Genomic DNA, 19,058 nt, shown 5'->3' with positions numbered 1-19,058 from the left:
TGTTCCTTCTAAACAGAGCATGTGAGCAATTCCTCATATATTCTCAGATTTTACACAGTCACAAAAATACTTGCAAACATGTAAAATTATTGGTTTTTAGAACTTGTTGCTCGTACGAAAAAAATATTTGCACACACCCAGCAAGTTCTTAGAGGGAACATTGCTGGGCACAAACTGATATTTAGACTAGTGTTCCATTAACTCCTTGCAAAAGGTTAGGATAGCCTATGGGGGTTTTTTTTGTCCTAACTTTATGTGACTGTTCAGTTAGTTAGCGGATTGAAAATGGCTGCTAATCGGCTAAGCTTCCACTCTAAACTTGGACAACCCACAAATTAGCCAGTTTCAGCTTGGACAGTTAGAGAGAATATTCAGTGATACTGTCTGGTTGAGTGCAGCTGAAAATCCACACACAAGTGATTTAAACAGACAGGAGCCTCTGCCAGATATTTATATTGCTTTGAATACCATGATGGTAAGAACCACAAAAGTGACTAGCTTGTAAAAATATCTCTGCCATTTTTGTGAGGCCTTTTAGTTTTAATACTCTAAAGTAAATAAAATGTACAAATTACTGAATGTTTAAGCCCAGTTTGTTGTTCAGAATGGCCATTTACAACACAGTTTTAATTATGATTGTACAACAAAAAAGCTGAAGGGTCCTGTAGATCAGTGACAATAGACATTGATTAATGACATAACAATGTATCAAGTACTAAAAACAACAGTCCTAATATATCATAGCAATAAGGAAAAAAGTTAACAGCAAACTGCTTTTAATTGGTTTTCTTTGAGGAAATGCAAGATCTAAACCTGATTCTCTGTGTGGACCACATATATGAATAAAGGACTTTTTTATTGATTGAATTGATGTCCTCCTTGCCTTTTTTTGGACTGTTTACATATCAAGGCGAGGTGTCGCTCTTCTTTTCTGTGTTTCCTTGGATATTAAGACTGCCAGTGTTTGTACATTATTGAATGTGTTCAGATGCTGGTTGTCATATTCAGTTTTGTTGAATAACTTTCTTTACTTTCTGGTTCAAGTAAGGTAATGCAAAGTAATCTAAATAGATGTCCATTAAAGATGTGAACGTGGCAAAAATTTCCAGTTTGACCATTTTTCCTGCTTTTTGGACTTTTTTCAACTTGTTTCTCATGTTTGTTGGTGTGGCCTAGTGGTTAGAGCAGCTGCCTCAGGACCCTGAGGTTGTGAGTTCAAATCCCACTGCTGCTCCTTGTGACTATGGACAAGTCACTTAACACTTCATTACCCTAGGTACAAAATATGAGCATATTCTAGTGCAATGAATGCTAGGGTTATCCATCTGAACCTGTAAGTTACTTATAGAATGATGTCAGTCATCTTTTCATCTCTGCCTCCTTCACAGCCAGCTGTTCCTGCCCCCCTAAGTTTTTCTTTTGCAAGCAAGTTGCTCAGATGTGTTTCTGATCTACTCTGGTTTTATTTTGTTTTTGTTGTTTTACATTTGAGGCTTGGTTCCCAGAGGTTCCCACATGTTGGGACCTCTGCCTGGGAGATGATGCAAACCTGTGCGGTAGAAGTCTGTTGCTAGCAGAATCAGCCCTCGGGGACACCTGGCTAGCCAGCCTGCCATAATATTTTTGGAGCTAGGGGGCCATCCGCTGAAGAGCTGCTCATATCCCTGATTTATCGGGAGCTTGAACACAGGCTCTTTGGCTTGGCCGGGTTTAATAGTGGGCTGGTGTCATGGTGTGAAATTTTCTGGGGTTGAACCTCAATCTGGCATTGGTCCAACTGGCAGCCCGAAGACCAAGTTCGTAGAGCAAACCTGTGAAATAGTTATTCTCCATTTATTCCAACTGCACTTCTAGTTATAAACTGTTGTTTTTGCATTTTTTATGAGAAAAATATTTGATTTTGTGGGTCCATGGTGGCATTGCCACTACTAGTTCAAGAAAATTTGAACCAGCAACCTCATCACCATAGAGAGGAGATATGATAGAGACATTTAAATTCCTACATAGTATAAATGCGCATGAGTTAAGTCTCTTTTCATTTGAAAGGAATCTCTGAAATGAGAGGGCATAGGATGAAGTTAAGAGGCTCAGGAGAAATCTAAGGAAATACTTTTTTACAGAAAGGGTAGTAGATGCATGGAACGGTTCATAGTCAAATGCGCGCAAGACAACAGCGCGCGGACAAACGGGCGCAGACAGAAGGAAGGCAGAGAGGCCCAAAAAAGGACCCACTACAATGGTAGACAATCACCCTCACTACACACCCAAGGCAAAAAGTTTACACCAATAAGCCCCACCATCAGACTAATGATCCTATCCTACTGTTCTAATTTAGCAACAAAGAAATGAAGCTATGCATATACCTGTAAATGTGAATATCCTCTTATGAACGATACCTGCAACAGACAATGATACCCAATGCCTTTATAGAACTATAAACCATAAGCACACTCAAATTAAAAATATTCAGATACTAGTCTTGCTGGCATAAGAGTTTTTACCTCACGCAAACATGTTTCTTTACATCTTTATTACTTTTCAATTCTATAACCGCATCCAATTATACATACAATTAATATCAGACATCCCATGATACATATTATTAATATCATAAATGACCCTTCTCGCGCTTTTACTATGCGGGAGCGCAAGACGGGTGCAAGAATGATGAAACTTATATAGCTTTCAAAAGTAGCGACATAAAAATATACGGTCCGCGTGCGCGTGAACTGAAAATATAAACATACCGAAAATATAAACATACCTGGAAATGAAGAAATCTGAAATGTGGAAGTACCGTTGCTCTCACCAGAGGCGAGTAAAATCTGTGCAAGACAAATATTCGTTATAGAGCAAATTCTAACAAAACCAGAGCTTTACCTATAATGGACACGGTCAGGCAGCGAAAGGAAGGCGGGCTATTCTGAGCATATATATAAAGAGGAAACGTAACCATAGTAATGAAAATGCATTCACGTGACTTATATTCAAAGCACAAAGAGGCAAGGGAACCATACTGATAACGTGGTGACGTGATCACGTGTTAACATGGTGAACGTGCGCGTGCCCTTCCTTCGCCACGTGCCATTTTGAGGCGCACTGAATTGTCATGCTGAGTTATCGTTGCGCTCAATTGTCTCGCACTGAGTTATCCTTGCGCTCAATTGTCTCACATGATATTATCTTTGCGCGCTATTATCTTTGCGCTGATCTGTCTTGGTGTTTTTGTCTGTACACTGTTGTCTTACACGCATTTGACCTGTCACCGCATAGAACAGTCTCCCAGAAGATGAGGTGAAGACAGAGACTATGTCTGAATTCAAGAAAGCCTGGGATAGGGATCTCTTAGAGAGAGGAAGAGATAATAATTACTGCGAATGGGCAGACTGAATGGGCCATTTGGCATTATCTGCCCTTCATGTTTCTAAACATATAGTATTGCAGTAGTCAATATAACTTAATATAGCCACTTGTACTACCATATGAAAATCCTGAGTTCAAAGCTAAGGCCTCAACTACTGTACCCAGGACTGCTTTTGCCAATGAACCGAAAACCCACTTGGCTGCTAGAGGGGTCTCCCAACAGCTTAACAGACAGAAAAGCTCATCAATACTTTGTTCTGCAATCAAATGGCAGTTTATGTAAGTCCATTAGTAAAGTATGCAGCTTACAAATCATCAGTATGGAAAAGGGGAAAAAATTGTCTCGAACAACAAGAGTGTAAGAACAAGGCTTTTTCCCAAATCTAGTCATCTGTTACACTGAATTTTATAATATTTTTCATATTTCCTTATACGCCCTGCGCAAAACCTCTACTTCACATTCACTCTTCCAATTTACTACATATAGCTAGACAGATTTTCTTGGAATTACTTGTTTATTGCCCATGTCCCACTCAATTCATGGAATTTTCTATAACACTCATGACCTACACCTAGACAGCCCTTAATACAGAGAATTTTTTTTTAAACAAATCTTACTACTCTACATGTGAACAAGCCTTGCACAAGTCTAAAAGATTTCTGTTGAAGATTATTAGCTAGCCCCCTTACCAGCTGCAGGTGAATTCCACTGATAAGCTGTCTCCCTCCACCCTGTTCTGATTCTTGTTTTTCTGCACATCTTCTGGTCATTTCTGCAAGTCACTGTCACTGTTGCTTAAGAGAATTGACTCAGTTTATACAGTAAACAATTTTCCTCCTGTACCCTTTTGTGTACCCCGGTTCCAAGTTCAGGGACCAACTTTGCCAATTTCTATAAGGCAAAATTATACCTATCTCTTCAGAACAAAAGAGGAAGCTGCCATGGGCCCCTGCATGAAAAGGGCCCAGCAACGCTACTTTTGAAAGCTATATAAGTTTCATCATTCTTGCACCCGTCTTGCGCTCCCGCATAGTAAAAGCGCGAGAAGGGTCATTTATGATATTAATACTATGTATCATGGGATGTCTGATATTAATTGTATGTATAATTGGATGCGGTTATAGAATTGAAAAGTAATAAAGATGTAAAGAAACATGTTTGCGTGAGGTAAAAACTCTTATGCCAGCAAGACTAGTATCTGAATATTTTTAATTTGAGTGTGCTTATGGTTTATAGTTCTATAAAGGCATTGGGTATCATTGTCTGTTGCAGGTATCGTTCATAAGAGGATATTCACATTTACAGGTATATGCATAGCTTCATTTCTTTGTTGCTAAATTAGAACAGAGGAAGGCAATCAAATCACAGGGTTGATCCCTCTGACATGCCTCAGATTCCGGATCTATAAAAGCAAAGAAAACAAGCCATCAATGGTAACTGAAGTGCAAGGAACCTTTGAGCCTATATACTGACAATGGGCCTCATGGTCCTGACCTCCTCTGTCTTGTACAGAACAAGACAAAGGGGGGTGGGATTATCGGGACCTTCGTGAGCTCATGCCTCAGTACATGGATTCAGGACAAGGGACCACAGAGGAGCAATGCAGCACCTGAAAAGAGGGGAAGGAATTAGAGCGGCAATGCAACACATAGAGCTTAAAGGAAAAGAGAGAGGGGCAGTACATGGATGGAGGGGAAGGGAAGACAGGGCAATTTAGAAAAATTGAAGAAAGTCAAATGTGAAAGATGAAGGCCAAAGATGGATGTAGGATAGGAAATTAAGAACAGGCAATAAGAACAGAAATACCAAATAGACAGGAAACCCTGGAAACAAGAACACAGATAGAGGGAAGCAGAACCAGAGACTGAGACCAATGTGATCAGAAAAATAAAATCACCAGGCAACAAAAGTAGAAGAAATGATTTTATTTTCATTTTAGTAATTGAAATATGTCCATTTTGATCATTTGTTTATTGAAAGCTTCTATATCGCTACTGATGACTGGGGAGTCAATTCAGAGTAGTTTACATAAGCTTCTGTAATGGTGGTATAATACACAAGCTTCTATAATAGTGGTATAATACATTAGCTTCTGTAATGGTGTTGCAATACATGTGCTTCTGTGACGAGTTACAACACATGAACTTCTGTACTGGTGGTACTATGTTTACTCCGTTTTATACTATAATACTAGTATCATGTATTATGTTTGTTCTAAAACCTACTTGCTTATGTGCTTATTGCTAGTGTTTTGTATCTTGTTCATCCTAGCTTTTCACACTTTTGTTAATTCTAGTTATCTGTACTTATTTATCTTATTCTCTGCATTCTGGGTATATCTTTTGTGATCACTCTTTCTAGAGGGAGGTTGATAGTTATTTCCTCTGCGTTGCTACTCTCCCTGTTTGTTTGATTGCATTATACTGGACAACAAGTTTTTCCAAAAGTTTTGCTTGCTTAAAACAAACTGGTGATTATGATAGACTCCTTCAAAATAAACACAAATATAATTTCCCACTGATTGTATCACGTAGGAATTTTGAGAAACACGATGCTATCTGTAATTGACTATAATGTGTTTTAATGCACAAAGTTTCTGATACGCTGTGATAGTTTGCCATGGCTAAAAGTGCCTGCTGATTTTCATTTGTATTCAGTATCCAGTGCATCTCGCTGCAGTGTCCAACAATAGTCTGCCAGCATTGATAGATTCAAGTTGCCCTGATATCTTTTTTCCATAGTGGCAATGTCCTGGTGAAACCTTTCGCCATGTTCGTCACTGACAGCACTGAGATTTACGGGGAAGAAGTCCAAGTGTGAATGTAGAAAGTGCATCTTCAGTGACATGTTGCACTTCATGGTTTTGAACTGCTTTTATATAGGCTTTTCAGGCAGCATCCATCAAGCCCAGGTACAAGCATGCCCAGGCATGCTCAGACTGCATCATTTCCATGGATGTTATGCAACCTGCCCTGAATGTACACCTGGACGTGTCCACACTGCATCCAGCTAGGTATAACATGAGCAATAGGCCTATATTAAAATTAGACTAAGAATTAATTGCATTAGCCTGAAAGTATAACAAGAAATTGTAAAAATGTTATTTTTTGTTAAAGCGTACATGATACATAATTTTAATTGTGATTTTCGTGATCAGCAGCAGAAAGCTGTAAGATACACCTGAAAGTATTGAAGAAGCAAAATCTTTGTTGTCCAGAGTTATTAGTTAAAGCAGTCTGTGAAAAGAATGGTCTTTATCCTTCTTGAAATTTTTGGTGTTTTTTTTTTCTAGTTTTAATTCCTTTGGAAGGGAGTTCCATCACATTGGGGCCATCACTGAGAACATTTTTGACCCAATGGTATTTCCAGCAGGTATTCTTACCTCCAGTTCAGGGCACGTACTGATGTATGGTTATGTAGTCTGGCTGCTAGGTATTGCGGTTCTGAAAGATGAATGGTTTTGTGTTAGTAGCAAGATCTTTAATTTCGCCCTGCTTTCAATCAGAAGCCAGTGTAGCTCTTTCAGTAGTAGGGTGGCACTCATCTGCCTTGATTTTCCCATCAAGAATCTTGCTGCTGCATTTTGTACTACTTGGATCTGCCTGATCGTGTACTTCAGGGTACCCAGCAGGATTGCATTGCAGTAGTCAAAAATTGAGAGTACTAAGGATATTATTACATTGGTCATAGTTTGATGGGTGGGGTAGGGTTTAAGTCCTCTAATCCAGCAGAGTATGCCATATGTTTTATTCACGATGCGTTGGATCTGTATTGTCATGTCTAGATTTGGGTTCAGCCATACTCCTAAGTTTCTCACACCGTCTGAGGATGATTTTATGGTTTTGCCAATTAAGTTAATTGGTATCTTGAGCTATTTCTGTTTTTTCTTTGTTAGCTACCAGACTATTTGTTTGGAACCTTCCGAAGATTTTCTCTAGGCCAGTTCCAATCCTCTGTTTAGTTTTCACATCTTGTTTCTTTAGTGGAATGAACTGTTGGATGTTGTACGCATATATGTAGCATTCCCATCCTAGTTTTCTGATGAATTCCCCCAGCAGTTGGAGAAAGATGTTGAATAGCATTGGTGACAGTGGATCCCTGTAGTACCTCTTTGTCTGTTTCTTTCCAGTTGCTTGTATTCCCTTGCCATTCTTCCATTGTTAGTCTTTTGGTAAGAAAGGAATCTATCCATGCCATGACTTTTCCTTTGAGGTCTTGATTTTAGCAGTGTGTGTTGGAATAGGTCAAAGTCCCAGCACCACATCTTCTCCTTTAGCATGGTGTTTGAGAATTGAGTCCTTTACTGCTACTAGTATGGTTTTGGTGCTCAGGTGTCTTCTGAACCCTGATTGGTCTAGCTTTGATGTGTTTTCTAGGAAGTCTGATATTTGTTGGCAGGTCATCTGTTCTCTTTTTATATTTTGTACTGTATAGAAGGAACCTGTCTCTGTTTTCCTGGTGATATGCTACATACTGAGTCTGGTTTCTTGGAGTTTCGGGTCAACTCATATTTCTGTTTTTGTTTGTGGTCTCTTATCCTGTATTTGAAGGGAGGCTGTCCATATTCTGCAAATGTGACTGAAGCTAAATGCCTGAATAGGGATCTTTAGTAATCCATCTTATTCAGTTTTCCCAATTTGTATATATTCTAGGGCTCACTGCAGTGTTTATGGTGTTGCCTTTTCTTAGCTATATTCTTGTGTGTCTTTTGGAATTGATGCTGTTATGAAATAATAGATTTGTTGTGTTAGTCCTCGGTGGCATTTGTAGTATTTTGTATTACTTCACCAAGATACCTGATGCTGAAAAGAGTATGTGTTGTTGTTAGATGACACCAGAATCCAACATTTATTTTGTGGGAAAATGTCCTGGCTCTTCTCTGTACCCACTACTTTGTCAGTACGGCTTTGGTGGTTGCAGAACATATTATTAAATTTAACACCTTGTTGATCCAGTGTTACAAGGTCAAGAGTTATTATTTTAGAGACTAAAAAATTTAACTGCAACAATTTTTGCCAAGTATATTCAGTGTTTGTAATCCTCATTTGTAGTATATAGTCCTTTATTACCCCATATTCTAAGGCTGGCACTTTCCTAGGGAGAAAAAAAAGCATTGGGTAAAAGCAATCCTGAGAATATAGCTCACTTCAATCTACCTATTGCTTCCCCTTTCCCAATCCAGTAGCTTCCATAACTTCTTTACCCATCCCTCCCCAACTATCAGCCCTACTGCTTCCTATTGCCAACAATACTGAAATTCCATATTGCAAACACCTATTCTAGACTTTTGTACATCGCTATAGGTCTCTATGTACGCAGAGATTATTTATAAATAGAATCTTTAAGGAATGATTGCATATGTTTTGTTTGTGATTTTTTAAAATTGTTAACTTTTGAATTATTTGGGTCAAGGTTGAATAAGTTAAAGGCTTTTTTTCAAGTTTTTATTAAAATTTGATTTAGTCGCTTATCCAATTTCTAAGCGAGTGTACAAGATAAAATGTAAATGGGAAAACAAACACATGATAAAAATAAAAGCAATGCCATTGACATTAACAGAGGAAATACAATTTAAAAGAAACATAATCTAATTAATTACATAATGAAGGGGGACAAATGTGACAGACAAATATGAGACAAAAGGAAATTGGGTTAGAACTACAAATTGGATAGGAACGAAAGCCAAATAAGGAGAAAACAAAAGGAAAGGGAACATTGCTACTTCATTCATTCATTAAAGGAATTGGAGAGATACTATGAAAGCTTAAGTCAAGTGTTGAAAGCTTCTTTGAATAGATGACTCTTGAGTAGGCCTTTGAAACGCTCAAGATTAGTCTCCTCCCTTATGGGAGCTGGTAGGATATTCCAAAGTTGTGGGGCTACAACGGAGAAAATGTCATGCCTTTTTGTTCCAATTATTCGAAGGTAAGGGACCATAAGCAATAACAGCCATAGGGACAAGCATAGTGTAATTTAAGTAAAATTTAGAAAATACATTTATAACCTTAAATGGCCAGTTATATGTTTTAAAGATATACTGCTATTTTGACCCGTCTGTACATTAAGGGCTTCTTTTCCAAAGGTGCACTAGCGTTTTTAGCGCACGCACAGGATTAGCGTGCGCTAGCCAAAAAACTACCGCCTGCTTAAAAGGAGGCGGTAGCGGCTAGCACGTACGGCATTTTAGCGTGCACTAAGGGCACGCTAAATCCACTAGCGCACCTTTGTAAAAGGAGACCTTAAGCAACTGAATTTCACTGCTGCCCTAAAACACTGTCATCACTATGCCCTAAACCACAGATTTGTCCATCTTGCATATAGAGTAGCCAGATTCATTTATAGAACTGCTGTCAATTGAAAAAAAAACCCAAAAACCTGCATTCATGGGATTGACACTGCTGCCAACCGCATAAATGCCTTTGAATATGTATTTATTTAGTTTTATAGGCTGTCCTCCCCAAGAGCCTAGAAAAGGTTACATCGGTACATTCACAATATATTTAAGACAGAGGATTAAAGGTACTTTCACAATATACTGGAAAAATGCAATAAGGTTTACAGTTGAACATTCACAACAAGGCAAAACTTTAGAATAAAGAGATTGTGATAGGTGTTAGAGAAGTATAGGTCCTAAAGGTATATATGAATGTATTGGAGGCATATGAGATACATATCCAGTCCTCAGTTACAGTAAGATACAAATAAGATTTAACATATTTGACAGCCTCTGTAAGTATTCCTAAAAAAAATAAAGATGTGTATTTTTTAATGTTCATGTTAGGATTTCAGTATATAAGAGTACACACTCCTGGTGCAACAGAGTCTACAACAGTAAGAAATGATTTTGTATGTGACTTGTGTTCGTCACCTCTCAAGGAAGATATGAAGTTCCGAGTACTTGGTGGTATGAATTATTCATTTTGTTATAAATGTAATTTAGAACATTCTCTATGGTTTTAACATTGTTCTTTTAAGAAGACTAATTTTCACTTGTGCATTTCCTTGTAAGATAAGCAGCTGGTTGAAATGATGGATGTGAAATTCCTCCAGAATTTTCAAGGCTTTTCTAGTAATCAGCCATGTATCAGATTCCAGTCTTTTACAGTTTTCCTAAGAGGTATTGCTGCTATGTATTAGCTATTAGTATAAAAATGTATAAAATTTATTTTGCCCTGTGATTAGAGACTTTATAAGAGCTTATATTCTTACACAAGTACCATCTTAGCTATACCATTTTTCTGTGTGTATCATACGATTAACAAGAGTACCTACTTTGAACATTTGTAGAATAAAGCTGACTTCCTTTATGGTCATTTGGTAGTACTAGCTCCCCAACAGTGGAATAATTTGCCAACTTACTTACGCGGTGAACCATCATTAGACAAATTTAAGCGTGCCTTAAAAGGCTTTCTTTATAAAGATGCATTCAATATGTAGATAGAACATTCAAGTAAAAACAATATCTTGACCCCAATGAACTAAACGAATAGGTCATCAAATTGAAACTGTAAGCGCTTTTTAAAACCTTTTTCCTTTAAAAAAGGCTGTTAATATATATACTGTTCAATTAATCTAAACAATATCCTCATTTTCTGACTGAATTCATTACAAATGATTAAAGCATCTTCAATCAATTCATTCTATACTTTTTCTTAAATAATCCCATCCTTTGTGTTCAAACCTTAAATGTTTCTTTTTTTGGTATAAATTGTAGTTCTTCCCATTACCCATTTGTACTAATTTGTAATAGAACAAAATGATTTGTATGTAATGTCTTATCTTATTTTATTTTGTCCACCCTGCTCTCTTTTTATGTATTGGAAACATGTAATACGCATTGAAATATATGATATTGCATAAAAATCAAAATCTATTAAACTTGAAACTTGAAACTACTTTTATATAATCCCTTTCTGGCTCCTCTCTCAGCAGTGTTGAAGGAAAAAAATACAGACACTGAAATTAGGGTTAAGGCTGCAGCCATGGCCTCCTTCGTATCTGTCAATCCAGGCTACGAAATCAGGACCCGGTGGAAGTTGAGCCCCTACTGTAGCTTGTGTTAGCTGGAGTAGACTACGTAGCAGATGCACTCTATGATATAATCGATCATGGGGACAGTCTCGGCATATTTGATCTCTGCTTGTTGTATGCTTTGGATCAGACAATGGGTGGGTGATTCAACCTCTAAAGCAACATTGAGCAGGCTCCTGTTAGGGGATGGATACTGTTTGGCAAGAGCCTAGATGATCTTATGGCCAGTGTACAAGATCACCAACCAAGATCTTTACCAGACAGCAGACCCCCCAAGCAGCTAGAGGAAAAAGGAACCCTATTAATTGAATAAATCACCAGGTGCTGCAGCAAATTTAGCATCATAATTCTTCACACTCAATACCAACTCTTTATAATCATTAGTGGTGTACCAATAGGGAGGGGGGGGCGGTCCACCCCGGGTGCACGCCCCAAGGGGATGCACAGCCGGCCACCCTCCCTATTCTGCCGTTGCTCCGTCTCACCACCGCATCCCGGCACCGGCTCCCCCGCAGAGTCACTCCTTAACCCAGCCGGCCGGCAACTGCGTGATAGGTGGAGACAAAAGGTGAGGCGGGCTGGTGAGCAGGGAAAAAGCGCAGAGCCCACAAGACTTCACCTCCGGCGTCAATTCTAACGTCGGAGGGTAAGTTCTGGGCCAGCCAATCGCTGTCTGGCTGGCCGGCAACTTCCTTCCTGTTAGAACTGACCCCAGAAGTGAAGACTTTTGTGGGCCCGACACTTGTACACGCCGGGCCTGGCTCGGGGAAGGAGCAGGGAGAAATCGGCTGCTGGCTTGGGGGTGAGAGTAGGGAAAGAATCGTGGAAGTGAAGAAATCGGCACAATGGCTTTGTGGGGACTAGGGGGAGAGAGAAAGAAAGGCAGAAATAAAGAGGGGGGCCAGGGGGAGAGAGAAAGAAAGAGGGGGGCCAGGGGAGAGAGAGAAAGAAAGAGGGGGGCCAGGGGAGAGAGAAAGAAAGAGGGGGGCCAGGGGGAGAGAGAAAGAAAAGCAGAAATAAAAAGGGGGGCCAGGGGGAGAGAGAAAGAAAAGCAGAAATAAAAAGGGGGGCCAGGGGGAGAAAGAAAGAGGGGAGAAAGAAGAAGGACCAGAGACTCATGAAATCACCAGACAAAAAGGTAGGAAAAATGATTTTATTTTCAATTTAGTGATCAAAATGTGTCCGTTTTGAGAATTTATATCTGCTGTATATATTTTGCATTATGGCCCCCTTTTACTAAACCGCAATAGCGGTTTTTAGCGCAGGGAGCCTATAAGTGTCCAGAGCAGCGCTGGACATTCAGCGCAGCTCCCTGCACTAAAAACTGCTATTGTGGTTTAGTAAAAAGGGAGGGGGTATATATGTCTATTTTTGTATGGTTGTTACTGTGGTGACAGTGCATAGAGTCATCTGCCTTGACCTCTTTGAATAAACCCCAGAATAGGAATGATAATTAACATTTTCTCAGCGTACAGGGTGCTTTGTGGTTTTTTAAAATTTTATTGTTGGTAGATCATTTTGACTTGGTCATTTTAAAAGTAGCTTGCAAGCCCAAAAAGTGTGGGCATCCCTGAGCTAGAGCGTTGAAGCTGCGTGTGGCTGCCGTAAAGATCATCTCTGACACAACCGGAAGTTGCATCAGAGACAACCTTTACGGCAGCCATATGCAACTACAATGCTCCGGCTGCTGTAAGAAGGCAGTTTAGACATCGCCGGCCACAGGCAGGGAGGTTTGTCGGACCGGGCCTGTTGTCCTGGGGGAGGGGGCGGCATTGCAGATCTTGTTGCCAAAATCGGAAAGGTGAGGAAGGAAGAAAGATGGGCCTGTGTTGGATGGAGAGATTGAGAGAAGGGGGCAGATGATGGAAGTGGGTAGAAAGGGGAGAGAGAAGAGGTCAGATGATGGAAGTGGTGAGAAGGGAGAGCAAATGCTGAATGGAAGTGGAGAAAGAGAACACATACTGGATGGAAGGAGGGATAAAGAAAAAGGACATATGCTGGATGGGGGAAGAAGATAGAGTTAGTGAGATAGTGGAGGGGTGAAGGAAAGGGGTGGCATGCTGTGGGTAGACATAGTGAAAAGAGGGAAACTGAGGACTGCATAGTAAGAAAGAATTTAATTTAAACGGAGGCAGAAAATAAAGAAGGAAGACCGGAGAAGGAAAGGGAAGAGATAGAGAGAGAGAAATGCCAGAGAACGGGGAAGGAGACAGAGATATCAGATCTGAGTGGAGGAAATGAGAAGAGAGAGATGCTAAAAACCAAAGGGGGGAGGGAAAGAGAGATGAAAGGAGAAAGATGCCATACCATGAGGGAACAGAGGGAAGATGATGGATGCCAGACCAAAGGGGGGGGGGGTCTAGAGGAGAGATGGAAGGGGGAGGCATACAGTTTCTGGAAGGGGCATAAAAGGAGAGAAGATGCCATATAGGGAGGGGCAAAGAGATGGCAGACAGTGGATGGAAGGAAGACAGTAACAAGAAGATGAGGAAAGCAGAAACCAGAGAAGACAAAGGTAGAACAAAATTTTTCTATTTATTTATTGCTTTAGGAGACATATGTCACTGTTTCTGTGGTGTTGCATTTTATGCAGTCCAGCTTCTTGCTGGTTCAATTTAATCTTTGTCTATGTATTTCTATTTTATCCCCCCTTTTACAAAACTGTGGAGCGTTTTCAGCGCTAGCCGTGGTGGTAGCAGCTCTGATGCTAAGAATTCTATGAGCGTCAGAGCTGTTACCACCGTGGCTAAAATCCACACTACAGCTTTGTAAAAGGGGGAGGGGTTAGTTTGTGATGACATATTCCATACTAGGCGAAGGTGTTTTCTGTGTTCTGTGTGTTCGAAAGACATGGTTTTCTGTTAGGATTGACGGTGTAGGATTGATCTGTACTGGTCTGGCTTGTTTAGTTTTACAATGGGTGTATTGATGTTGTACTGCTCTCTGCAGTATGTAAGATGCTCCCTTTTCCTAGGTACTTGCGTGACATGTGGCTTGTTACTAAAAATCATGTTTTTCGTACAGATGGAGGGGGGGTGCCAAAAAATGATGGGCCCCGGGTGTCACATATGCTAGGTACGCCACTGATAATTATCCAAAGCTACCAAATACGCCTCCTGTGTATACCCATCAGAATATTTCCTCCACTATCCCTCTTTTTTACAGGGACTATGTTAGTTCTGCCTCACTTCTTTTGAATACCATGTACAACAAACTTTCACATCACCACAAACTCTTTGCAAAGGAGCAATCTTCACCAAGGTTGACTCTAATGAAGAGTGCCACATAATTACAGCATCAGATGGTGATATTCTTCAAGAGAGGACAACTGAGTCAACCATAACGGCCTCAATTCTCCTATCTCATAAAAAGATCATTTATATTTTATTATTCCCAAACATGGAAAAAATGTGGGACCGTCACTGTAAATGAAATGAACTTAGGATCAGACCAAGACACCACCACCACAATAGGCTCTAAACTAGTCTCAGTGGTTCATTCCTCTTGTACAAGAATTAAATTCAACATGTGCCCTTCCTTATGAGTCTCATCCTCCACTATTTGCTCCACCTTAACCCAGACATAAGAATATGAAAATCATTTAACATTTCATCGTACTGCAAATTAAAATCCCCCAATACAACAGTGTCCATACCAATCAAGCAACTATCACTTAAAGCTTCAATGAGTGGAGAAAAGTTACTATTGTTTACAAAATTCCAGGAGGACAATAAAAACTTTAATCTAGAAGAAACTAAAAACTGACTTTTAACTAGTAGAGACTCATGTACGATTACCAGCACCTCTTCCCCTATAGAGCCCACCTGGGGCAGAGAAAAGGATACGTAAGATGGCGAAGTAATTTGAGCCAAAATTAACCATCAGATTCCAGCAACCAGCTCTCACTAATGCAAAGCACATCATTAGCATTATCCAAAAACAGGTCATAAATAATTTGTACCTTATTACATACAAACCTTGCATTAAGGATCCCCAATCACTCTTGCCCATTTCAGCATTACTCTCAAAATGACAGCCATGCTGGGCATTTTGAGAGCAGAGCCAGCATAGTCAGGAGTGACTCCTGCCCCGATTACATCCCAGATCACCAGGGATTGTAAGATAGGCCCGAGGAGAGTACCTTCAGGTGGGCAGGATGGAAAAGTAACTCCTGTTTATAGGGGAGGGAGACAAACAGATTCCACTGGAAAAACTCAAATGTTCAGATTCTACTGGAAAAACAGAAACCATGGCTGTAGCCTTTTGGCCAAAATTGAAACAGGGCAGAAAAATGATTTTGGCCAGTTATGGCACCAAAACCAAAATTTGGTTGGTCTCTGCTATACAGCTAATGCCCCTGCTCTAAAGCTAAAGTCCAGTACATAAGAACATAAGAAGTTGCCTCCGCTGGGGCAGACCAGAGGTCCATCCTGCCCAGCGGTCCGCTCCCGCGGCGGCCCATCAGGCCCACTGCCTGAACAGTGGTCTCTGACTAATTTTGTAATTTACCTCTAATCCTGACCCTATAACCTTACCTCTACTCCTATCTGTACCCCTCAATCCCTTTGTCCTCCAGGTACCTGTCCAGACCTTCTTTGAAGCCCTGTAGCGTACTTCTGCCTATCACATCCTCCGGCAGCGCGTTCCATGTATCCACCACCCTCTGGGTGAAAAAGAACTTCCTGGTGTTTGTTCTAAACCTTTCCCCTTTCAATTTCTCCGAGTGCCCCCTTGTACCTGTGGTTCCCCTTAGTTTGAAAAATCTGTCCCTATCCACTTTTTCTATGCCCTTCATGATCTTGAAGGTTTCTATCATGTCTCCCCTGAGTCGTCGCTTTTCCAGGGAGAAAAGCCCCAGCTTTTTCAGTCTGTCAGTATATGAGAGGTCCCCCATACCTTTTATTAGCTTAGTTGCTCTTCTCTGGACTCTCAAGTACCGCCATGTCTTTCTTAAGGTACGGCGACCAGTACTGGACACAGTACTCCAGGTGCGGGCGCACCATTGCACGATACAGTGGCAGGATGACTTCCTTCGTCCTGGTTGTGATACCTTTCTTAATGATACCCAACATTTTGTTCGCTTTCCTTGAGGCTGTGGCGCACTGCGCCGACGCCTTCCATGTTGTGTCCACCATCACTCCCAGGTCTCTTTCAAGGTTGCTCACCCCTAGCGGTGATCCCCCCATCTTGTAAGTGAACATCGGGGTTTTTTTCCCAATATGAATGACCTTTCATTTCCCTATGTTGAAGCTCATTTGCCACTTTTTGGCCTACCTCTCCAGCGTTGTCAGATCAACACTTAGGTTAACACACTGCTTGTTTTCTAAAATGTTTTATACGTTACGAAAATGATATTGGTCTGCTTCTCTTGAGGGGTTGTAATTTGATGGTACAGTCTTATTTTTCAGATTTAAATGGGAGTTGCTAAAAGAGGGCCTAAGTAGTCAACTGTATCAGTTCAGAAGAAGATTCATGATATACACTAGCCAACGTATTTGAAAGTTTCTAACATAGCTTACAACAATGTGTTTTATTATATCTCTATAGATGAGTTGTCCAACAAAATGAAAATTGGAGGCAGATATAGAGTAATAGGAATCCCAGCCAATGTACAAAACAGCTCGCATAATACAATATGCATGGAAAGCAACAGTATAGACTGCTATGTTCCTCAAAGTAAGACAAATGTGTTGTAATTTAGCATGATTAAAGGGATCAATAGCTTTGTAAGATATGTTTAGATGGAATATTTTTTCATAGTACAGTACAATAAATGCACAACTTTCTGAATTTTCCTCGTTAGAAGGACCACGGTAGTGGTCGTATTTTGCCACCATTTACAGAATCGGGGCCTTGTGCTCAAATTTGATTTTCAATGAATTCTTAAGTGCATAGTAGCTGGCATTATGGTACAAAGTTGAATGATATCTTTTTGCACATTTTATTGCATAATTACTTTTTATTTGCATTTTATACACATCTAGAATAAGTAAACAGTGAATATAGCAGTATTTTATTATGACATCTAGGTGCCCAGATTCCATTATAGAATACTAGATTAACCTGGTATCAAGAAACCTAACATTTATACATTTGTAGTTACTCTAGCAATAGACCTAGTGTAACTTAAAGCATGTAAATGCAGCAGGGATGCATCCAAATTGTTGTTACAAGAGTAAGTGGGAGCCCCACCTGTGTCCTACCCATGCTCTGACCATGTATACATCCTCCTTGTATTTATGTGCTATGCAAACTACACACATCCTCCTAGGTTACCCTGCTGCTAGCTTATACTAACATGCATAAGTGCTATAGACAAACAAGGGGCACATAAATTCTGGTGCCTAGCTTATAGACTTGCTCTTTATGGAGGCAGTTCTATAAGTGGATGCCTCCATTTAAGCACCTTGATACTGCCTATTCTATAACAGCATCTGGGTCTCAGATTCCATTATAGAATGGTAACATAACCCAATATCAATGTACCTATATTCACCCACCCACATTTACACTAGTTAAGGACTTGAGTTCAATTTTCAAATTTATTGTGTTTAATATACCGACCATCAACATGTATCTGGCCGGTTTACAATGCTAAAAAAAACGATAAAATAAAATAATAATTATATATATATGGGGAGGAGTGAACATTAAAAGACAATAGACAAGGACTTACATGAATTTGAGGGTATTAAGGTGATGGAAAGGTCAATAAATACATTATTAAAATGAAAGTTAAAAGAAGGGGTTATAACATCAGGGATAGGGTCGCTTCCAATGTTCCCTCTAAGGATTGATGAGGTGTGTGCAAAAAAAAATATGCATGAGCGACAAGTTACATACTCCACAAATTTATGAGCAGGCGCGGACTCAGTGTTCCCTCTAAGGTGAGCGCATGAGCGATCGCTCACTATTTTCAGTGGCGTCACTCATACGTTTTCCCCTGTCGCTCACTCGAGGGCGGGAGGAGGTGAGAGGAAGCGGCGGCCTGTAGTTTAAAGTTAAAAGATGCAGCGGCGGCTCCTCTCAAGATCCCCGACTGCATTGGACTTCCGACGCAGGTGGGGATTCGTGAGAGGAGCCGCTGCCACGTCTTCAGTGTCCTACCAAGGGGGGAGGGGGGCGGTCCGCCCCGGCTTTGCAACCGCCCTAAAGCTGCAGTTGGAGAGGAAGTTCGGGCCAGTCAATCGCTGCCTGGCTGGGCGGAACTTCCTCTCCGAAGGCAGAATTGACGTCGGGGGATTGCTGGTTGGCCCGGTGGGAAGCAGAGAGACCTTGGGGCAGCCGCGGCAGTGGCTTTGGGGCCTGTTTCCCTCGATGGTTGCGGTGGTGGCTTTGGGGCCTGTTTCCCCCGATGGTGGCAGCAGTGGCTTTATGGAGGGTAAGGAGAAAGAAAGGGAGCAGGCAGGGAGACAGAAGGGAAACAGAAAAAAAGAAAGGGAGCATCAAGAGAGAAAAAAGAAAGAAAGGTCAGGGAGAGAGGAAGAAAAAGTTAGGGGAGGGAATGAGGTCTGGAGGAGAGGAAGCATACAGGCTGAAAGAAGGGAAGAAAGATTGGATGCACAGTCAGAAGATGAAAGTGCAACCAGAGACTCATGAAATCACCAGACAAGGTAGGAAAAATGATTTTATTTTAAATTTAGTGATCAAAATGTGTCTGAAT

General features: G+C 40.6%; 1 protein-coding gene across 1 annotated transcript in view; it reads left to right on the top strand.

The window, feature by feature from the left end:
* The window catches only part of MCMDC2 (minichromosome maintenance domain containing 2), an 89,706-nt gene that overhangs the window by 37,048 nt on the left and 33,600 nt on the right, over nucleotides 1–19,058 (top strand). The window contains exons 6-7 of the mRNA XM_033934257.1: nucleotides 10,374–10,481; nucleotides 16,943–17,071. Of these exons, the coding sequence (XP_033790148.1) occupies nucleotides 10,374–10,481; nucleotides 16,943–17,071 (237 nt within the window). The remainder of the gene's footprint in view (nucleotides 1–10,373; nucleotides 10,482–16,942; nucleotides 17,072–19,058) is intronic.

The sequence above is a fragment of the Geotrypetes seraphini genome, chromosome 2 (assembly GCF_902459505.1).
Source record: "Geotrypetes seraphini chromosome 2, aGeoSer1.1, whole genome shotgun sequence".
NCBI lineage: Eukaryota > Metazoa > Chordata > Amphibia > Gymnophiona > Dermophiidae > Geotrypetes > Geotrypetes seraphini.
This window is presented reverse-complemented; position numbering and strand designations above follow the sequence as displayed.